This window comes from Lutjanus erythropterus, chromosome 16 (genome assembly GCF_056507025.1).
Source record: "Lutjanus erythropterus isolate fLutEry1 chromosome 16, fLutEry1.hap2, whole genome shotgun sequence".
Taxonomy (NCBI): Eukaryota; Metazoa; Chordata; class Actinopteri; order Lutjaniformes; family Lutjanidae; genus Lutjanus; species Lutjanus erythropterus.
This window is the reverse complement of record NC_139332.1, coordinates 30,583,076-30,606,405: the sequence shown is the minus strand read 5'-3', so window position 1 is coordinate 30,606,405 and position 23,330 is coordinate 30,583,076. Positions and strand designations below refer to the sequence as shown.

Sequence of the window (23,330 nt, the reverse complement as noted above, 5' to 3'; positions counted from 1 at the left end):
TGTACATGTGTGTATGTCTGTGAGTATATGTGAGAGTGTGAGTGTGAGATAATCTATAATTAAATTCCTGAGTTTAATGGGATTATCTTTGGGAGACAAGCAGCACAACGTCCTTGACATCCATCCCCCTGGTTAGTCACGGGTGAGCGACTGATAGAGACACACACACACATGCATATAGTGAGCGAGAGCGAGAAAGATGAAGAGGGGGTGAGACGGCGAGAGAGGAGAGAAACCAGGAGGCAGCAATAAAGAGAAGAAGAAGAAGATGAAAAAAAAAAGAGCAGCGGGGAGAGATCAAAGTGCGATGAAATGCTTGTGAAGTGAGAGAAAGGGAGAAGCCATCCGGAGGGAAAGGGTAATGGAGAAGTGCCTTGCATTGTAATTATCTCATTTTCTGCTGCGTTACCACTGAAGGTCGACTGGCCTTTCCCTCAGCAAGCTCCCCTCCACCTACAGCAGACCACAGCCAGCCAGGCCAGGCCAGCCAAAACAAACACTTTTCATCCTGATTAAAGAGATAATACATAAGGTCTTTATTATTTTGTCTCCTCCTTTCAGATCAATCCATTGATTTCTTCTTGATGAACTCTGTCCGTCGCTGCTCATGCTATTTTTCTGAGAAGCTCATAAGATGAGATCTTTTATTGACTTTTATTTCCCACAGCAGACCAGGTGCTATGTTTAGATGCTACCCAGACATAAAATCTATCAGATGTATCAGTGTTCACTGATTAATTAATAGCACAGATAAAGGACAGTAATTAAGCCTCATCGAAACTCAAAGGACTGGAGGCCTATTCAACTCCTTTTTAGAAGTGGCCTAACCTTAAAATTTAATTTACACAACAACGACAAGAGGCTTCATGCATTCATGTGAACTAGTTTATAAATCATTTTACTGCCCCTGTCCATAAGCTGCGCTATTACTGTAAGTGTACGGACACTCTTGTGAGCCACAACTTCACAAAAAAGAGACATACCCTTCATCTCAGGAACCACTGGGGTAAGTGCAAAGGTGAGGCTAACGCAGTTAACAGAAGCAGAAGTGCTACAGCTGCTGCCGACAGCAACCGAGAGAAGACCCTCGGCTAAGGGATCCGTGGATTGAAAAATGTGGAAGACCCCTGACTTAGCAAAACCATAACCTGAAAATCTGTTTATTTACCTAATCTTTGCCTTAACCCAAAGATTAGACATAGAGAATTAGACAGACTTTTTTAAATTAAATTTTACTCCTTGTACTGCGAACAGATGTTCAAATGGCTTTTACCTGACTGTTGATAAATTCGCAAATTGACCTTCTTAACATGATACTAAAAAAGTGTACAACAAAGTGAGCTAAAATATATTATTACACAGCTTTGTTAAAACTTGATCCTGATTGGTCAGTTACAACTTTCTGTTATTTCTATATAACAATAGACTGACCAATCACAGACACTATCCTTAATTTGACATTTACATGCACCAAATTATGTACAACAACAAAAATCTACTCAGCTGTACAGTCTGATTCTGATATAGAGGTAAGCATCTTCCAGCCCAAACAGGCTTTCAAGGCAGATCATCATTTTCCATGTAGGTCCAAATGTACAAATGATAAAAAAAACATACTCTGTATGCCTTGACATATATTGATTTTTGAGGCCCCTGTGAACAAGAGTGGTAGTGTTTCCACTGCAATAACCACAAAATATAACATCAAAAATAAAAACTGTCCTCATAAAAATCCCCTCCTCCTTCTTTTTAATTGGCTAAGATGCTAATTAGGCTGGGAAAATGTAAACAGGCTCATTTTTATCTGATTTCAAGGAGAATCCAACTCAATGGTAAGCATAGTATTTGTAGGTCATATAGAGGCATCAGTATTCAATTAGGAGAGTATCATAACCATTTAAATCTCCTTAGATGTAAATAAACATACTATAGTGTATGTGTGTACCTGCAAAAGTGAGCACTGCTTCATCCTGCAAAACCACGCCCACATGGGTGAAATACCAAGTTTTCAGGGATTCCTGTGGTGATCTAATCCAAAATCTTCTTCCTGGGATAAAAATGGATCCTGCTAAATGTGCAGGCAGCATGTTGGGTTTTGAACCCAGCTCCCGTTGTCGTCCTCTGTTACACAATATATGTTTAGTAAAGCAGAAAGAACCATGAATCATTTGGCTTCCATACATGCATGCACAGATGGCGGGTGAATCCATCTTAGCTCACATTATCCACCTGTGCAGCCTGAAAAACAGCTCATCCTGATTGAAATTCATACCACTTAACACATGGTGTACCATCAAAAGCGCCAAACCACCATTAAATTACAAAGACAGTCGGTATAATATCATATTGTTTATATAGGATTTCAGTCAAGATTTCCAAATATGACAAGCTTGATTAATGATGCACAAGGTATGTTGAATTTAAAACATGTTTTCTCATTTTGCAGTTTACTAAAAGGAAAACTGAAGAGAATCATAAAGAGTGTGTGCAGTTGAGGCATGCAATTACTTGTGAGTAAACATACCTACAGTTGACCAGAAATCTATGCAGATGTCTGAATTAGGAGAGGAAGACAGATACTGAGACAAAGCTAATAGCGAATGAATGCCATGTCACCACCCTAACATTGTGCTAAGGCATCTAAAATGGTTCTGTACTGTATAAGCACTGTAGTAACCCTAAAAACACCAGGTGTGTACTACATCACCCTCTGGTGGTCAGTGATAAAATACCTCATCTTTACTGTAATAGTCCTCAATAACCATGAATGCCAGTTTTGCCAATGCTTAATGTAATATTTGCTGTTATAAGTGTAAAATTGACATTAATAAAATAAATGAAGTGTTTTTATGTCATTAAGAGTTAAGGTATTTGAGTATTTGATTTAACAAACTTAAGTAAACCTACATATCTTTAAATGCTAAATAGACCCACAGATTACCTGACCAGCCATGATGGTACATTCAGGGACAGTTCAAAATATCTTAAGTCAAGTCCAAACAGGGTAAACCATTTCTTTATGGACATGAGCTTGTGCACAGGTGCATTTTAAAATATAATTTTATGCTGTAGGATTATGTTTCAGTCAGCATGGTGGCTCGTTCTTGACCTTGGGAACACACGTAATCATAAATATTGATTCTGCGGAAAAAAATTGGTTATGTTACAGTTACAGCTAATCCAAGAATAGAAGTACGTACAAATATGTGTATTACACTGCAATATATACAGAGAAAAATAGACAATAAGAAACATGTAAAAACATTTATACTACAATGTATTAAAAACATAAAGAAACAATAATACTGAAAAAGGGGGTCGATTAATATGCAAGATTATTATTATAAATATAAATAAATAAGTAAATAAATGTGATGTTGATGCCAATGTGTACCAGATTATGCACAGCTGAATTGTTATTGCAAAAAATATTTTATGTGAGAATATTGCAGGCCTATCTGCAGTAACCACATCTATTTTAGTCACCCAGCAGAATAGTATGTTTATGCAGAGGTTCACTTTTATTCATTTTGGTCAAAAGTGAGGAATTAGAAACTTGAGTTTAGCTAATAGTCCTTGATGATTGGTTAAACATCTATGCAAAAAAGAGGAAACAATCTGTGGGGGATAGTTGATATATTATTAAAACTTACAAAAAGATATTTATAACTGATAGAGTCAAGATTTTAAGATGAAAATGTTTGAGGCCTTTTTTTTAAATGGGAGGATTCCGTATTTTAAAAGTTAAGTTTGAATGGCTCTGAGAAATGTACATGGTTAAATGATTTGTCTTACATTTGAGAAAACCATGGAAAACAGACATCACGTGGCGGAAACACAAAACCATTATATACAGTATATTAACAACAATGAGTCAAGAGGAACTTGAACATACCACAAGTCATATTTCCGACTTCCGCACTGGGGGAAGGGGGAGTTTACGGGAAGCACCTGAACGTAGCACAACATTACGAGCACTCCAGCGGCTGAGAGCAGACAAGGTACAGTCTGTCACTGTCTTTAACTTCAATTTACTGACGATAAACACTGAAATATCAGCAGAGAAACAACAGTATGCTTTAGAATGAGTCTTTTCATTGTAAAAGCTGTGACTGTTATCCCACCGACAGCTAAATGTGCTAACCGGCAGCTGTCAAAACAAACTGTTTCCTTTAGCTAACTCTGCTAGCTTCTGCTGCTGGTAAATCTCTGCTGAAAGTTAACCGGTGTGATTTTGCTGGTAAACCAGACCGCTTACAGGGATGAGCTTCTCTGAAGCGATATCCATACAGCTTTCAAAAGTGCTGTTTTGTCGTTAAATTAATTTTAAACTTATTCTAAGCAGGCCTTTTTGTTGTGGGTGGGGGTCTGACGGATGTAACTTCACGTTAGCTACGAAGCTAACATAGGCTAGCCACGCAGGAGTAAACTTTTTAACATTTAGCTCGAGCTGCTGATAAATGTTGTCAACAAGTAGAGACGTTGGCATTTAACAACTTGAGCTGAGTTCAGACAACATAACTAACGAGCTGACCTGTGTTAAAAACTTTTACCAAGTTTTTGCCAGTTTTCAATGCGGAAGTGACTTAAAAACGCTAAAACGCCTAAATATAGGTGGATATCACATAATTTATGGCTCAAAAACTTATTAGAACTAAACTTAAGACGTCTGTATTTGTTTGATGGACTGTCAGCTGTCTCCTGTGTTGTCAGCTGGCAGCAGTATTGTAGGAATGTCAGATTTGATTTAGTTTCATACATACAGAAAATGGTTTGATTCCAACTTAGATAATTAATGTAATGTTTGTTTCATCAACCTGAAGGGCCAAACGTTTGCTTCCATATCACACTCTAAAGATTTACTTTATGGTTTCATTTTAAAATCTTTGTGGGTTTTTGGGGTTGTAAGTAACAGTTAATTAGAGCTGAAACAAAGTTCATAGGCAGAAAATTTAATCTGTATCTATTTTGATAATTGATTAGGCTCATTGCTAAGATTCTCAAGTTAAAGCTTCCCACATTTAGATGAAGCAACATATAGTTGTTTATATACGTTTATGCTTAAGGCCTTTTCACAGCCTGCAAAGCATTTAATTTCTTTCTTTCTTTTTTTTTTTTTTTTTTTAGGCAAAATGCTCCATAACATCTGAAATATATTTGTGAAGTTTTTGAATGTACTTTACTAGAAAAAAGTAAATGAACATTTAAAAAGTCAGTCCTGTTTTTGTTTTAATAGTGATGTCAGATTTGGTTAGGTTGGAGCTGTAGAATATTAAATTAAATGTCCTTGCTCACTAAATCTTAGCCTTTCTTACCTTCAGTTGTGTACAAACTACATCTATATGAACTTGAAAAAAATATGAAAAGCAGCAAGTCCTTACATTTGAGGAAATTAAAATGGCAAATATTTGACATTTTTCCTTGTTTGATGACTTGGAAAGATGATCATATTTGCTTTTGACAGATCGATTCATCAACTGATCTATTCAGCATTAAGCCTCTGGAATTAACAAGTGCTTTTGTTAAAGATGAAACTTAGAGTGAAAGAGTAACTGAGCCTGTAATGGAAGTAATCAGCTGCTGCATCTTTAAAGGCTGCAGATGGCAAAACAGGATCAACTTGATGCAGATAACATTGTGTACAAGAAACAGTAGTTCATTGAAAGGACATGTTTGCCACTAATCTGTGCATTTTTCTGGAATTGCTTGCATGTGAAATACCTGTGAGGACTGAATTATGCAGACATAACTGGTATCATGGTCCCTGCAGATGACCTGTTAACTTGTCCCTGACTCATCAGAGTTCAGCTGAGTGCTTCCACTGCCAAGAGGCTCAGACAAAGAGCCAGTGATGAAGTGGCAGCCCATACCCCTTTACCATTGTCCCCCTTAATGAAGCGGCAGCCTGGGTATGTGAGCTGCTCGGCTGTCTGGACGGTCACAGGATCTCCAGTCAGTGTGTAGTAAACACTGCCTTATACAGATACCGCTGTTTCTGTTAACTGCCCCACACTCGGTCTGCTTACGAACCCTCATGGCATCCTAGTCAACCTGCCACCTGATACATACAGGCTGAGGGCTGCAGGATGTTAACATGCAGCTCAAACATACAAGACAAGAAAAGGGGTAGCAATGTTTCTTTCTGTTTCTGATATGCGCTGATACCATTATTCCTGATATAAATTCTGATACTTGAACTTTGCATATCAGCCGAGTATCAATCCCATACCAGTGGATTAAAAAAACAAATAGCAGGGTCCCATTTTGGGGGTAATAAATTACCTGATAGACTTGCATACTTACCAACAATTAATCCATTATTAGTCCATTTGAAAAATTAATTGCCAACTATTTTGATTATCAAATGATTGTGTGAGTCATTTTTAAAGAATAAAGTAAAATTACCTTGATTACAGCTTGTTAAATGTGAATATTTTCTGGTGTCTTCACTCCTTTATGCCAGTAAACTCAACATCTTTGGGTTCTGGGAAAAACAAGACATTTGGCAATGTCATCTTGTGCTTTGGGAAATACTGATCCACATTTTTCACAATTTACAGACCAAACAACTGTTTAATCGAGAAAACAATCAACTGATTAATCGACTATGAAACTAATCATTAGTTGCAGCCCTAATCAGAAGCATCTCCAATACTGGTTATGGAAAAACCTTATTTTGTTGTTTATTCTCAAAGTTTATCAGCACATAAATTCTTTTACTAAGCAGCCGTTTGTTTAGGATATTGTATGATTTTCAAAGGGTCCGTCAGAAATTTGCCACCATTTATACTTACTGTAGCATATCATTTTCAGTATCAGTTGTTGTTGTTGTTCGGTTCCTAAGATGTCAGAAAATACTAAAAATGCTCATCACAATTTCCCAAAGCCAAGATTAAGAAGTGTTCATGTGTGAACCCACTTTAAAAAAAAAGTGGTCTGGACCCCTCCCTCCCCGAAAATTACAGACCAATGTCCAAATTGCCATTTATTTCAAAAATTTTAGAGAAAACAGCGTCCAAGCAATTTCTATCAGCACTGGAAAATAATAACACTTTTGAGAAATTTCAGTCTGGCTTCCAGAAGTTCCACAGCACCGAAACGGCCCTGCTTAAGGTCACAAATGACCTTTTAATGGCTGCTGTTGATTTTCGTGTTGATTGGGCCCCAGCTAATGATTACACAAATCCCACCATTTGCTGGTCCCCTAACAGATCATATCAAGCCTGTTGCTGGAAATCTGGGAGTGTGGTTTGATGCAAACCTAAATTTTGAATATCATACGACAAAGCTTGTGCAGTCATGTTTTTATCATCCTAAGAAATATTTCAAAAATACGTTCTAGATTATCATTTAAAGACACAGAAATTATTTTACATGCTTTTATCTGATCACGCCTGGATTTCTGCAACAGCCTTTTTACCTGCTTAAACCAAAAATCTATTAACAGACTTCAGAATGTTCAAAACCAGAACTAGGAAACACGATCGTATCACTCCTGTTTTAGCGTCTCTACATTGGCTCCCTGTATACTTTAGAATAGATTTTAAGATTTTACTGATGACTTTTAAAGCTCTCAGTGGCCTCGCTCCCTCGTACATCTCTGACCTGTTAGTACCTTACATACCAGGACGTTTCTTGAGATCCTCGGGCAGAGGTCTCTTGTCTGTTCCTCATGCCTGGCTGAAAACTAAAGGGGACAGGGCCTTTTCAGTCATGGCCCCAAGGCTCTGGAACAGTCTGCCTGAGGAAATTAGGTCAGCCAAGTCAGTGATCTCCTTTAAATCTCTTCTTAAGACATACTTTTATCGGAGAGCCTTTCCTGATTTTATCTAAGTTTGAACTGTTGTGCACTATTTTTATTTTTGCACTGTACCATTTTATTTTATCTGTTTTAGCTGTGGTGTGACTCTTGATCCTGTCTGTTTTATTTTGTTGCCTTTGTGAAGCACTTTGTAATGTGAATTTTGAAAAGTGCTCTATAAATAAAGATTATTATTATTATTATTATTATTATTATTATTATTATTATTATTATTATTATTACTATTACAAGAGTCTTCAGGGCAACATTGGTGGTATGTCGAGGTCATCATGGGGGTGTCCCAGTGTCTGTTGATGTGTCAGGATGCACCCTTGTCCTATTCCAGTAATTTTCAAACTGGGGTCACTGATCTGAAAAAGTTTGGGAATGTCTATATATTTCCCCAGTAGCCTGACATAGCCCAGTTCACAAATGTGTGGAATCTCTTAGTTAAATTTCCACCAGATGTTATCATCAGCTGCAGACCAAAATGCCCCTGCTAGACCTACAAACAATCAGAGCAATGAAATGTGAAATACGAGCAGGAAAAAAATGTCTGCTTGATCAAAAACTTTCTCAAATTTAAACCTAAACCTAAATCTAAACATTTAAGATGAGAAACAGGGAACGCAGGAGCAGAATCTTGATCCATATTTGATCAGCGCTGCTGAGTTTAACAATTTGATTTGAGTTTGGTGAGTCTGGTGTACTTGCCAAATCTGGACCAGTGATGCTCCTCTGCCATACTATGAAACCCACACCATAATAAATAGTCAGTCAAGCCAACCAACCAACCAGTCATTTTAAATAACCCTTTCAGAGGTAAATTTAATAGTCTGCGTGTATTTATGAATGAGTTATATTATGAACTTAACATAGATGTTTTTTCAGTCCAATGATCTTGTCAATAACCAAATACTTTCTCTATGTCCTGTTTCATCTCCATCCTTTCTGTCTCTCTTTTCTTCCCTCCTCCTCCTCAGATGCAGACTATAAAGTGTGTGGTCGTGGGTGACGGTGCGGTGGGGAAAACATGCCTTCTCATATCGTACACCACCAACAAGTTTCCCTCTGAATACGTCCCCACGGTGAGTAACTTTAACAGCAAAAATACTTTTTATTTACTTGCAGCAAACTGATCATAACTGACCTTTAGCAGACACACAGTAGCAAAGTTTCATTTACTGTTCTTCACACTCAGTGGTGCCCCTGTACTTCCTGTCACACAGGAAGCAACACTTGTTTGTTTATAGTTTGTTTGGGCTTGGATTACATAAGCAATGATCTGACACCAAAACTAAAAATGGACGATGACACTTCTGTATTTATAGTACGCACGTATTTTTCTTTTTAAGGAGGGATTATTACTAACAGTTCAGGTGTGCTGACTTTGTGTTGTTTTGCTCTGTTGCATTTCATTAAGGCCATGTTCAGGATCTTAGATCCCAGATCCCTAAAGTGTATTAGAAAAAGTTGATGGAAAAGGCAAAATTAAAAAATCCTCACTTTCGCAAAAGGGTTTTCACGCCCTGATGAGGTGCTTTTTCAAAAAAAAAAAAAGAGTTAATGCACTTAATGGGAGATGGAAACACTTTTTCTAAAAATGTGCTTATGTAGAGAAAATTTAACTCACATGACAGCTGTTTCTGCTCCTGTGGCTCTGTAATATAACCATAATGGCTCCACACAGATCTGATGTAACCTTCTTCACATTAGTCAGGGATAGACGCTAATGTTTTTAAGCACTGGTTCTACGGGCCTCCCTAAATTTGGTACAGTTAGCGCAATTTAACACGCCACATCTTTCCTTAAATGTAACATTTGTGTTGTCCACTTTTCACATGAATTGTGATGTGTTTCCTGAAGGATTTGTTTCTGATGAAAAACAAGCCAGACTAGTTGAGGAAACTGGCATCCTAAACGGAATATTTGGTGGCAACAAAGTCACAACAGAAATGTCATTTTGTTAAAAATAAAATCCACCTTGTAATAAACTTGAAGTAAACTGTCAAGGAAAGAGATAAACGAGAACATTGATAGGGTTACTGCTACGGCTGGGCAGTATATCGATATTGTATTGTGGTATTGTGATAGATTTTGCATATCATTATATCATGATATGGTATAAGTGTTGTCCTTTTCTTGGTTTTAAAGGCTGCAACTTTGCCTATTTGCCTTTACCCACTCAGTCATTATATCCACATTACGGCTGATTATTTATTAAAACTCTCATTGGGTTAAGATTTTATGAATGCACCATCCCTACTACAGTCTATTGTTGCAATTACAAGCTATTTGGTCAAAAATATTGTCATATTTACTAATTTTTTCTCACCTCAGCTGCTTCCATCCCTTGAAGCATAGAACATGTTGTCAGTCACAATTTACATTGCTAATAATTATTGATAGCGATCAATATGAAACTTGACTATTGTGATAGTGATGGAGGTTTTTCAGTTAGTATCACCCAGGCTTAGTTACTCCTCTCAGTCCTGTAAGTATGAGGCTACAACCAGGAGATGGTTAGCTTAGCTCAGCATAAAGACTGAAAGCAGTGGAAACAGCTGGCTTGGCTGTGTCCAAAGATAACAGTCTGCCTACTTGCACCTCCAGAGCTCATGAATTAAAGCAAAAATAAAACTATTTCTTTAATGCTACGTTTTCATAAAGCTGGGCCCAGAGAGAATCAAACACACACACTGCAAGTGTCGCTGACATGCACACACAAGCTGTTTGTAATGTTAATGATGGCAGAACCTCAAAGTATCTGGTGCTTGCTGTTTGGGTGGATTCTTAGGATTCCCTCTGTGTGTTTGTGTGCATTTGTATGCGTTGATATATGTGTGTGGTTGCTTATTCTCAAGTGCTTGCAAGTTGGAAAATTAGAGAGTTTCTTGAGTTTGTCTCCCTACATTTCCTGTTTGATTTTTTGTGGTTCATAAGTGTTGTGTCATGCTGAAGCAGCACAATGTAGAAGCGGCCCTGCTGTAAAATGTGGTCCAGAGCATCACCTCAGCTCGATTCATCCTGCAAACTCTGACAGTCAGAAAACAGCTGACTGACTGTTGACTGGCAGGACTGTCCTACTGGAAATATCTTAAATATGCCCAATTGATGGGCAGCTTCAGTGACTGCTGACTGCAGTTTGATGAGTAATTCTCTACTGTTTTCTATCGGTACCCCATCTCTCTCTCTCTCTCTCTCTCTCTCTTTCTCTCTGTCCGTCTGTCTCTCTGTCACTCGTCAGCACAGTTTGATCAGAGCATTGCAGAACCAGAAGTGCTGACTCAGCTTTATCTTCCTCTTCCTGTCTGACTGTCTGTCGCTCACATTTCCCTCCCTCTGCAATGATTTTTAACTATTTAGTATGAAATGTCAGTACTATCCCAAAACCCACTGTCTATTTCTTTTTTATTATGTACAGATGTTTATTAGACCGCCTACTCTTAGGGATGGGCAACTGGATAAAGTATGACATCATACACTATGTCATTTTATCACAGTATCCATATAAAGTAGATTGCCATGAAGTGACTTTCTCAGATTTTAAATCGATCCAGTGAATGAAATACCTGACAAATCAAAGTACTTTATCAGAGCTGTGCAAAAATACTAATGCAACAAGCAGAAATATTAAATTTCTCCAATTGTAAATAAATGTATAGAATTTCAATAAACTATAAATCACTTTTGTAATTTTCTGAGAATAGAGTTGTTATATTTTGAGAATTAAGTAAAAATATTCTGACAGTAATCTCATACTTCTAGAATAAAATTGTAATAGTTTTTAAAAATGAAGTTGTTGTTGTTAGCAATGAAAGAAAAAGATACTTGTAACCTCGGCGTGTCGTAAGCGCACAAAGTTTCTTTCTTGTTTTGTTCAACAACGCAGATAAAGTAACTGAGCACTGTCTGGTTTTGCTGACATTGTCATTCCTAACCTGACAGGTGCTTGTCAGGGGGACGCATTTTAATGCAGTAGTCGAGTAGTGAATTAAATATGAACTATGAAAATGAAAGTACTGACATGGACTGCCATTGGCCCACAGGCAGCATTTTAAAAACCCCTGAAGAGAAAGAAGTTCTTATATTTCAAGAATTAAGCCGATATATTTTGAGATTAAAGTTGTAATATTTCTGAAGGTTCAATCTGAAGTTATGGGTTTCACTAATAAACACATTATTAACATATTTTAAGCCCAATCCAATGATAATGTATGCCATTTTATTCTCATAATATAAAAAATGTTTCTCCCTTAAAGGTCCAGTGTGTAAGATTTAGGGGAATCTATTGGCATAATGGAATATAACATTCATAATATTGTATGTTTTCAATAGTGTATAATCACTGTGTTTTCATTACCTTAGAATGAGCCCTTTATATCTACAGAGGGCGCGGGTCCCCATCCATGGCCATATTTCAACAATAGCCCACGAGAGACAAACCAAAGACTGGCTCTAGATAGGGCCTTTCACATTTTTTGCAAGTTTTGCAGCCTCTGCAGGTTCTCTCTTATATATTTAGAAGGGGCAGGTGAGGTGAGGTGTTTGCAATCTGCTAGTCTCACATAGCCAGACTTATCTCTAGACTGTTAAGTGCTGGAGAAAACTCTGGCTTCGCACATACACCTTCTGCCATAGGGGGAAAAACACCCTGCCGTGTTTACTTTTCCTAACCAGTTTCACTCGTTTCGGGCGGCGGTAAGCTCAGGATGCAGATAATTTAAATAGTGTCAGAGGGGTACTTGTTTTAGTGGAACATGTGCATGTGGGGAGGTGAGTTCTGGCATTAACACGACTGCATCACTGCAAAAGAAAAGGCAACAGCTGTTAGCCTGTTTACCTTTGTACTACTGGCATCCAAGAAGCTATTCAGCCATTTATAGTTTCGGGTTGCTATCTCAGAGGTGGTTGTTGTTTCCTGGGGACCTTGAAAATGCAGACTAAAACAAGTCGCCCAATGACCAGCTTATACCCACAGAGTGCATCCTGCAAGTGAGAACAGCAGTCTTTCTTTTTTCTTTTCAACTTGTTTTTTCTTTTCAGTGGTCCTAATACTCTTGGGCGTAGTAAGCAACAACAGTCAAATTTGTCCATATTATAACAATAATAATAGTGATTACAGACCTCCCACTCATCCAAGCTGCTGAGCAGTTTGGTCAGTGAGAAACAATTATGCAATTATTTTATTACTTGTTGTCCCATTGTGTGCTCACCCTTATTGTTTTTATTGCATTTACGACATTCTCTTCCAGCCAGTATTATCCTGTTACTGACAGCAGTTTTATCTTAAAACTTTGAAACCAGTAATCATGATTGATAACACAGAGCAAACTTTCAACTTTAACCCCCTTTAACCAAATTCACAGCAAACATGGACAGACTGTCTACTTCATTGTGTTTGCGTTGAGCATTTTCCTGTCAGTCAGCTGACAAACAACCACAATAAGAAATCAGGAGAGAGGAAGTCTCCTGCAGGAAGAGACATGTCTCCTTACTGTCACATCCGGAACTTTTTATTTGGAGTGTCTTTGTCAGGCAGCTCATTCCGGGCTCAAATTTGGTACCGTTTCAAATCTAAATACACCATGCAATGTGGAATCAATGCGCAAAATGTAAATCAGTTATAGAATATAGTAAAGTGATTGTAATACTAAATAACTGACCACTTCTCCATGTAGCTGCAGCTCTTTTCCACAGTAGCCGCTTTGTTGTGATCAGTCTGTTTCTAGCAGCTTCTGCAGTCTGAGCTCTGTCCAAACACATTATCATCACAAACCTGTATATGCTTTGGTTTGTCTGTGTGTGTGTGTGTGTGTGTGTGTGTGTGTGTGTGTGTGTGTGTGTGTGTGTGTGTGTGTGTGTGTGTCTAAGTCTGAGTATGTGTGTGTGTGAACAATGAGCATGTGTGTGTAGTTTGTATTTTATTGAAGTATTATAGTCTGTTTGTCTCCATGGCTTGCCCCTCCACTGCGCCTCAACGCATCACACAGTGTTTCTGCCTCAACTTGAACTGACAAGTGTGTTCGTTTCTGTGTTTGTGTGTGGGTGTGAGTGAGTGTGTGTGTGCGTGTTTGTGCATGTGTTTGTTACACCCTGAATTGTCTTATTAATCTGAGTGACGTCCAATGTTTCCTCTCAGTTCTGGAAAAACAAAGCAAGTAACATTTGATGAAGTAAATTCACTTTTTACTGAACACCTAACAGAAAAAAAACAATTGACAATTCTCTGTCAGCGGCCTTTGCCCTGTAGTGTGTCCCGACATTAACTGAAAATGTAACACAAACTACTGAAAATGCAAAGTATCACCATGAAAAACAACTTGAACAGCACTATCTAATTAGACTTATGAAATATGTTGTGGCACTTGTTCCTTTTGTCTTGTTTTTGTTCTAAAATAGGAAATGAGCCAGAAAGACAGAGTTTTTAAGCCAAATATCTCAACAAGATTACAATGCTTAATTTATACTAATCCAGAATCTTATCAGCTCCTTTTTGCTGCACTTCAAATTATTTTAACTTATGAGTAATGTTTTAAAATTATAGTATATAGTAAAATAGTTATAGTTATAAAGGCTTTTTAAATTTTCACCACCAGAATGACTCAGTGCAAACTTTGGATCCCAAAACTGAAGAGGGACGCATTTTTTCCACACCCAAGCACCACTCCATGATGATTGTTTTGTGATTTAGTTTTAATCACATTAAATTCCGTTTGATTATTGTAGTTTTGATAATTAAAAAGAAACTCTTTAGTTGAGTTGTTTTCAGTAAAATTTGAGTCTGATATTTGTCACAGTTTTGTATTTTTGTGCATTCTGTGGCTCCCTCTGTTGTCACCATTGTTGTATGCAGTTACCATGGTTACAAGTGTTGTTTTCTTCTCCTGAATCACCGTGACATCGCACTAACAACAGCCGTCACTTCTGAATAGATAGAGTAGTAGCAACAGTTGATTTGAATTTGAGGAGATATGTTAAAATGGCAAATTTCTTTATTTCTGTTGCCATTTTTAGCTCTAACTCTTAACAATTAAAGATATATAAGGTTTAACACAGTGGTGCAATCTTTATGATGTTCCTTGCTTTGCTTATTTTATGTACTGTGTTGATTTGTTAGCGTCTTTGGTAAACCAGATCTTCTCAGCACCACCTGTCGGACTAACTGCTAGTTTGGGGTAAACTCAGGCTGTCATTTTCTTTAGTCTGTGGTCCAGCAAGTAAATTAGGTCTTTAATCTGATGTTAGCAAAAGTATAAAGCAGGCATTTTAGATAAAAGAGATGCATAGGCCTACGTTTCAAAATGTTGCTGCCACCAGAAGCTTGGGTTTTCTACCCAGACGTTATTGTAAACAAACATTGTGATTTTCCCTGTTTCAAGTTAAGAACAAAAAGGTACAGTTTACATGTCTTAATACAGTTTGATTTGGCCATAGTTTTTTTGTTTTTAAATGTTACTTTATATTTTATTTTTTGCTGTGGTTTTTATCAAGAAACCAAACACAATTTCAGTGCCTGATTTCAGTACTTAACAGTTTGATTCTCGGTTCCACAGACACATTTCAGTCAGTACCAGAGAAGTATTGCAGTTCAGTGCAGCCCTGCACGTAGCAGACATCGTGCAACAAGCGTTTCCAGTCACCTGCTGTGAGCCCGCCTGTTTAAATATAGACTAAACAGACATGGGAGTAAACCCAGCTTGAATTCATGTTGATGTAGTTTGCTCTCCTACAGGCTACATCCTCCAGTTTATCTGGAACCTGTCTGTGCATACGGAAATTACAAAAACATTAAAACCAAACCGTATCTGCAGGCTACGGCAAACTGCAGCAGCTCGGCGTGCTGAAGCCGTACTGTGTATTCAAGCAGGCACAGCGACTATAAAACACTCCCCGCCTCAGCTCACCTCCGCGCTCTCAGAGCCGAGGTTAGCAGGCATGTTGGGGCCGTGCTGCTGTGTTATTGTACATGGCAGCAGCCTGAAGGTACAAGAGTGATGAAACAGGAGGGAGACGAGCTGACAGAGTGTGTGTTCACCTGAACAGCAGGGCAGTTTTAACAGTTTCTCCAACCATTAATAAGGATAGAAAGGCTTTTTACAGGCACACACAAAGTTTTGAATCTGAGTAAGGCCGTTCAAAGCAGCTCATTAAAACCTTTTTTGTAGCTTCTTCCAAAAAGTTACTATAATGCTGGTTTGATTTTCCCTGTTGGAAAAAGGCTATGTCACCTTCTTCCACCCACAAATTATATAATGAAATAGAAATACCTAAGAATTGGAGTTTGACAGCTGTTGCTAGGGAGACAGCACTGTCAATAAAACATCAAACCACACCTACACAGCCCTGCAGAAGTCTCCTGGCTCCAGACCTCCGACTTGCTCCCCACGTCTCCGGTTTGTTTGGGGAATAGGTCTGATGTGCTCATTAATTGTGGTTTCTCACAGTCGGTGAAATAACTGACCAGATAATCAGAGCTTTGTTGGCAGGGTTGTGCCAGAACCCGAAAAATAGCACAAATATGCCAACAAGCGTGGGTGAGATCTACGCAGCTGTATGAGTTGACTTACCAAAATAGCAATGCCTGACAACAGGAATTCTGATTTAATTTCCTTACAGACCTGTCTACCAGGTGCACACTGGACAAGTTAACCGCTTGAAGCAACCGCTGTCGCAGCATTTGTGTCAACTAGAAATCGTCTGACACAGTGTCAGGCTGAATGAATGCAGTAAAATGAAATGGCAACTGAAGCCCCTTTAATGCAGGCACAGCAACTCTGCACTTATCGAGACATTACCTGGAGGAGCTGTAAGTGTGAACGCAAATGTCCAAATCAGTTTGACTGGACACTAAATGCATTTAACCCTGCCCTCTCCCTAGTACAAAGACTGTTTTTTTCTACTCTAGTTGCCAATCAGTGAATTTCTATTTACCCCTATTCAAACTGTTTTAGTGGTTATCAAATAACAGTAACTAGTAAAGTTAGTACTCGCATTTTTTAAACACGATACGCTGAGGCAGTCACTTTTGTGATTACCTGATGTGGTTTAGCGTTTCATACAAGCACCGGTGAAACCCAAGAGGAGGGGTTGTCGGCAGCCCTCTCAGCTGCAAAGGAAGTGAGATGCTGTCAATTTTTGATATGACACACTGATGACCCTGTCTTGCTCTCACTTAAGTTTCGCCCACATCTTTTTACGCTTCTCAACTAAATGTGCTCATGTTTTGAGGATACCACGGAGCATCTCTCCTGCTGGGCTGACAATCGTTTTTGTAAAGTTGTTTACTGCCTGCCATGCTGTCGCTCCTGCATTGCTTTGTGTGCAGTGATGCAGCTAAAAACAGGGATTGATATTCATGCAAAAACAGTCATTATTACGTTACGACGTCAGTTCTCCTCCTCCCCCTGCGTGCTCCACACAGGTGCCACCCCTCACCTCAACCAAATGGAGTATTTCTAACATATGGAAACACGTCTGATATAAGCAATCCTCTTGTGTGCTACACGTGTGAAAGTCCATATGTGAAAACAGCTTCAGTCTGATTATCAGGTTACTGAAGAAGTAGATTTGATTGTTAAACCTTTGTTAAGTTTAAACTTTTTCTCTCTTTGTTTCAAACCTTGCAGTTTTGAATGTTTTAAGAGACTCAAGGCCTTTTTAAAGTTTATGACAATGTGTCTGAGTTGCCGTCAATTTCTATCCAGTCCGCTTGTCTTGTGTTGCATGTAAACTGCACATCAAAGGTCACTAGAGGCAATAAACTGGGTGTTCACAAAGTAACATGGTGTCAGGCAGTTAACTGTTAATTCAATGACTAATGAAAGGTGGACAAATATGCATGTGGGCTTTAAGAGACATTTTGTCAATGTTGTAATTAAAATACTGCCATAAGCTGGTTACTGCCATGAGTCAGAGTATTTGTGTGTTATTGAATATGACAAACAGCTTCTCCAACATATCATGTCCTTTCTTGTTTAAGCCTTCTGACCTTTGACGTGCAGGGTTAGGGGGAAAAAGAAAAATGTGGCCAAAGTTTTGCCCCAGTGTATAATTATGTTCTATTAAAAAACCCACTTCCCCAGATAAATATGCTGCCCTGTTCTGTTCAGTTTGGACATGGTCAAACTAAGAAGAAGCTTCTCTCTGAAATTACTGAAAGGGCTGCAATGATCTGAAACCTTTAGTTGTGTGTGTGTGTGTGCGCTCTTGTACGTCTATCTTTGTGAGGATTGGTGTGAGTTTCAGACGGTGACAGAAGGGACGTTTTTGGAGAGAGAAGACATTTCTGTCTGGTCCTCACTTCTTCAAAAGGCTGTTCGTTTGCAGGTTTAGGTTACAGGCTATAGGGAATGTGCGCCTTTCAAGTGCAGTACAGAACATGAGTGTGTCTTCTTGTTGGACACTCCCAAGTCTCATAAAGATGAGATCTATACTTCCTGTTTTGTTTTGAGATCATATGTCTTTTTCACATTTTTACTTCCTATTTTCACTGTCCTTTATGTTCCCTCTCTGTCTCCTCCCATCATTCCTCTCTTGTCTCTCTCCCTCAGGTTTTTGATAACTATGCAGTGACAGTGATGATCGGTGGGGAGCCGTACACTCTGGGACTGTTTGACACTGCAGGTAAAAATAAAGTCTGCATGTAGTTCATAAAATACTGTATAAAAACAGCAAGAGCAACAGGAAAAGTCCTAGTGTCAATAGTACTCATATAGTAGTAACCAGAAAGATATGATTTAATAGTGTTGATCAGAGTATTTGTGTGTCTCCCCCTGCAGGTCAGGAGGACTACGACAGACTGCGGCCCCTCAGCTACCCTCAGACTGACGTCTTCCTTGTCTGTTTCTCTGTCGTATCGCCCTCTTCTTTTGAGAACGTCAGAGAGAAGGTGCGTTCACTGTCGGTGTTTGTCATTTCCTGCTTGAGATTAAGGTTTATTTGACTTTGGGTTTTAAATATGACAGACTAAGCAAGGGGTTGTATTTTAAAACACAGAAGTCACAAAATAACACAGGCTAACTAACTGATCAAGGCAGCTGTAGACCAGCAATTCCTGTGTTCTGAGAGGTAAAATTACTGTTTGTGTCAGTAGAGACGGGCGGCTTTGAGGAGAGCAGCTGTTTCCGGTTAAACAAATAGACTTTTTTTGGTAAAGAGCAAGATCCTATCTCTGCAGGGATCCTTTCTATAATTTGTCAGACACTTTTGCGCACCAAGTCTGTATTTTTTGCCCCAGATTGTTGCATGTGTAAAAATAAATTCCACCCCACGCTGAGATTAAAGGTTGAAAGGTTTGATTTTCCATGAGGAGGATGAGGAGAGCATGCAGTGGCTCTCCCTCTCTGTCCGTGTCACTGTGCGGTGTGGAGGTAGACAGCTCAGCCTCTTCAGGTAGCTGCAGAGCCAAATGCAGGAAAGCCCGAGGAGGTACCTCCAGTGGAGAGATGCAAGAGAGAAAATGAGAGCAAAGGAGCGAGAGTAACAGCGACGGCAGCGTCAGGCCTTGCAGGGGCTGCAGACAGATGGCGTATCCACCTTTCTCTCCAGCTTGGCCCTCAGCATGAGGACACTCACCTCAGAGAAATCTTGGACGTGAGAGCAAGGAGAGCAAAATCATCCTCACTGCTTGACGACTCTAATTTGTCTAATACTGTGAATTTTCACCACAAATAGGAAAATAAAATGCCTCAGACTCAGTGTCTACAAGTTTTATCTGCTAATGGATTCAGAAAATTATGGACTTGGTGTGCAAAGGCCTTTAGAAAAAAAAAATCAGCTTGTTAGAGGCAAAAACAAGACATTTTATAGAAAATACTGTAACGGACACATTTGTCCTCAAAGTTTTTCAGCAGCACGCTGAGGTGATCTAGATTTCACTAAACTTTTTGTACCTATTTCTCATTTAGACCCCAGAATATGTAAAACAAAATATGGCCAAGGTTTAAAAATACCAGAATTACCCTTTACTATCAAAAACTTTCTCAATCATTTTTTTAAACCTAAAATTACGAGAACTATGGTTATATCTTTCTCATAAAACTGTTCAGTTTCCCAGATTAGAAAGATGACTGTGACTTTGCGCTTGAAGAGTGTTTATTCCTGAGTCTGAACTTTCAGATTACATTCCTCACTCTTCTTTTGGCTTTGCCTCTTCTCAGTGGGTGCCAGAGATTTCACACCACTGCCCACGGACGCCCTTCCTGCTGGTCGGGACCCAGGTGGATCTGAGAGACGACAGCAACACTCTGGAGAAACTGGCCAAGAACAAACAGCGAGCCCTGACCTGTGAGAGTGGAGAGAAACTTTCCAGAGACCTCAAGGCCGTCAAATATGTGGAGTGTTCGGCTCTGACACAGGTACGCACGGAGAGAGGATGTCTGATGTTTTGTAGCGACAAAAACGGGCCAGGGTATCAACACCAAGCAGGTCAGGTCATTACAAGAAATGTGCATGTCTTTAACACTGATATCATCACAAGAAAACAGATAAATCAGATATCAGGAGCTTTGTTTTTTAATGAGTGTGGCAACATCTAGTTACTGAACTGATCACAAGAGGAGACACGTCTGGATGTGGCTGAGTCATAATTTTGAGATGAACTGGAAATAATCTTAACAACAAGGAGTACAGTTTCTCAATAAATGATTAGTCATTTAATTGTTTAGTCTTTAATTGTTTCAATAGTGATTGTTTACATCATTTTTCAGGCTAAAACTGTTGACAATTTTATGTTTTTGGCCTTTCAGACATTACAATTTGCGTCTTTTTTTTTTGTTTGACATAAAGACATTTGTGGATGTGACTTGGACTCTTTTACACTGATTTTTTTTATGTTTTATAGCCTGGTAGTCACAGACTTAATTATGATACAGGTTCAGTCCTGCTGGAGGTGGTAATGGGACATTTAGATTGTTGTTGTTACATTTCTTTTAGGGCTTTTTTGCATTGCATGAAGGCATGAAAAACCCCTTTGCCAGGACTACAGAGAGGTTACATCTGAAGGCAGGGACAGTGCATTTTCATCCACTTCTGACACCTCTGCTCCTTTTATGTTTCATTTTTTTGATCTTCTAATGGAAGCATGTGATGAACCGTGGCAGAATGACACTAATGCTTTGTCTGCAGTACAACAAGAAGAAACGCGTCAAAGTGTATTTGTAAAATATTTTTCCGGCAACCTTTAATGCAGCTTCTCTTTTATGTTACACCAACATTTTTAGAAATTCGCAACCAGTTCTTGGCCTTTGGTTGCCATCAGTGGTAACCACTTCTTTATGTATAAAAAACAGGAACAAACAAACAGCAGAACGTGCACCACAAAATAAATAAATATTTCATATGTTGAATTATTGCTATTTAGATATTGCTGTTTAAGTCGTAGCTGGTGCAGCACTGCATGTGCACTGGTGTATTTACTCACACACGTTTTTTAGAGATGATAAGTGCTGCAGGGATGACGTATGGGAGTTGGGATTAGTACAGAAAATAAGGTCTTTGGCAAACGAAAGGTTATGCTTTTTACATGTTTTGTTCATAAAGATAATTTTCACAAATACACAACACTTGTATAATTTTTAAAGTGCAAATGCATTTGCCAGAAGGAAAAAGCTTTTGTTATAAAAGGCCTAAAACCTGGTCGCATGATGCAACTCGTGTTCTGCATGATGACACTTAAAGTCCCTGACAACCTCTCTAGTTTCATTTAGCCACTTTTAGCGATTGCCTTTTTTGTGACTCGTAAAAGCTTAAAAACTCTGAAGTGGGGGCGCCCCTGTAGCTCAGTTTGTGAAGAGTGTGCTCCATGTACTGAGGCTATCAATCCTCTGCAGTGGCCACTGGTTTGACGCCTGCAGCCCATTTGCTGCATGTCATCCCTCTCTCTCTACCCCCTTTTCCTGTCATATCTTTAGCTGTCCCTATCAAATAAAGGGGAAAAAAATCCCTAAAAATAATCATTTAAAAAACGACATAGACCTTATTTCAGGCATCTAACAAAAGGCCCTGTTCGCTTCAGGACGAGGGGACTGTCGGTGCTAATATGCTAACTCATTTCTGGGTTTTAGGACTCATTCCTGCAGCACTCTCTGGTGAAGCAAATTAAGCTGTTTGACCGTGGGGTGAAAAGTTCGACTAATCAGGCAACATCACAAATGAATGTGCCAAATGATTCAGCTGACAAAGAAGTAGATGATCCTGAACAAAAAACAGAAAGGAAATTCCTGGGATGAAAAGCTCATGAGTGTTTCTCATTTTTCTGTCTCTTTCTCAGAGGGGACTGAAGAACGTTTTTGACGAAGCCATCCTGGCAGCTCTGGAGCCTCCAGACACCAAACCCAAGAAGCGCTGCGTCCTGCTATAGACGCCACAGGAGGAAGAGGAGGTGGAGGTGGCCGGAGGGCGGGCGGGGACGGGAAGAGAGGCCGGGGGAGGGAGAGGGTGCGAAGGTGGACGAGGTAGACACATGTTTAAACAGTGCCTTCAGCCGTAGAGACTTAATGTGGGTGTGGTGTTGGAACAGACGGGCTCTCGACAGGCTTTATTTTCATCATGTCGATATAATATGACTAACACATGTGATGAACACTCCTCACTAACCAGGAAACTATAAAGGAGGAGGCAGGTTGAGCAATGCAGAGGTTTGAACATCAGATGCCTTAAAGACACAAACAGTGGATGGAGTCACGCTTACAGCTGAAACAGAAGCAGTATCATTTTAATCTTTGACGCAGATGGTCGTGTTTGAAAAATAAAGTTGATGCAATATTAAAGGGATAGTTTGGATTATTTAAAGTGGAGCTCTGTGGGGTCCATTAGCAGTGTATTACCTACAGTAAATGTTGGTTGACCCGCCGCCAGTTTGGAGAAGCAGAGAGGAGTACCAGCATAGGAGCTAAGCAATGTACTGCTGTGGACAGGGTCATCTGCAAAATGTTGTAGTCGCCTTAAAAGTCAATATCAGTGTAAGCATACGCTAAGTTTAGAACATTTTCACCACTTTACCTTGCCGTCAGACAGCCTTGTCCAATGGAACACCGCCATTATGTAAACCAACTCTCACTCTCGCTTGCTCAGTTTTACCTTGCTGAACACGGAAGGTGCTGGTCTACAGCCGCCTTTATTTGAATATAATCTAGCCTTTTAAAACTCAGAAGTCGAGGCAGAAGTAGACCAGCAGCTTCCGTGTTCTGTGAGCTAAAATTACTGATTTTGTCAGTGGAGTCTGGTTGGTTTGAAAGAGAAAGCAAAATCTGAAAGCAAAATCTGGCGTATATAGTCGCAGTTTCTCACTAAAAAAAAGGCTGTGAGGGGAACGTAAAGTATTGAAAATAGTCTAAATATAGCATACATTTAAACTGTTTAGATTTTTTGTAGGTAGCGAAAATAAGTTTTGCTGCTGACCCCGTCCACAGCAGCACATTACTTAGCTCCTCACAACGGTTCTCCTGCTGCTTCTCCAAACTGTAGGTGTGTCGACCGTCATCTACTGCAGGTAACACACTGACTTTGGATAAGTACGCCATACAAG

General features: G+C 39.2%; 1 protein-coding gene across 1 annotated transcript; it reads left to right on the top strand.

The window, feature by feature from the left end:
- The first annotated feature begins 3,900 nt into the window (after window positions 1-3,900).
- LOC146313363 (cell division control protein 42 homolog) lies at window positions 3,901-23,050 on the top strand. Its single transcript, XM_084739763.1, has 6 exons — window positions 3,901-4,001; window positions 8,785-8,889; window positions 18,355-18,427; window positions 18,583-18,692; window positions 19,963-20,160; window positions 22,074-23,050. The coding sequence occupies exons 2-6, from the start codon at window positions 8,785-8,787 to the stop codon at window positions 22,161-22,163; spliced, it is 576 nt and encodes a 191-aa protein (XP_084595889.1). The 5' UTR covers window positions 3,901-4,001; the 3' UTR covers window positions 22,164-23,050.
- Window positions 23,051-23,330: the final 280 nt, after the last annotated feature.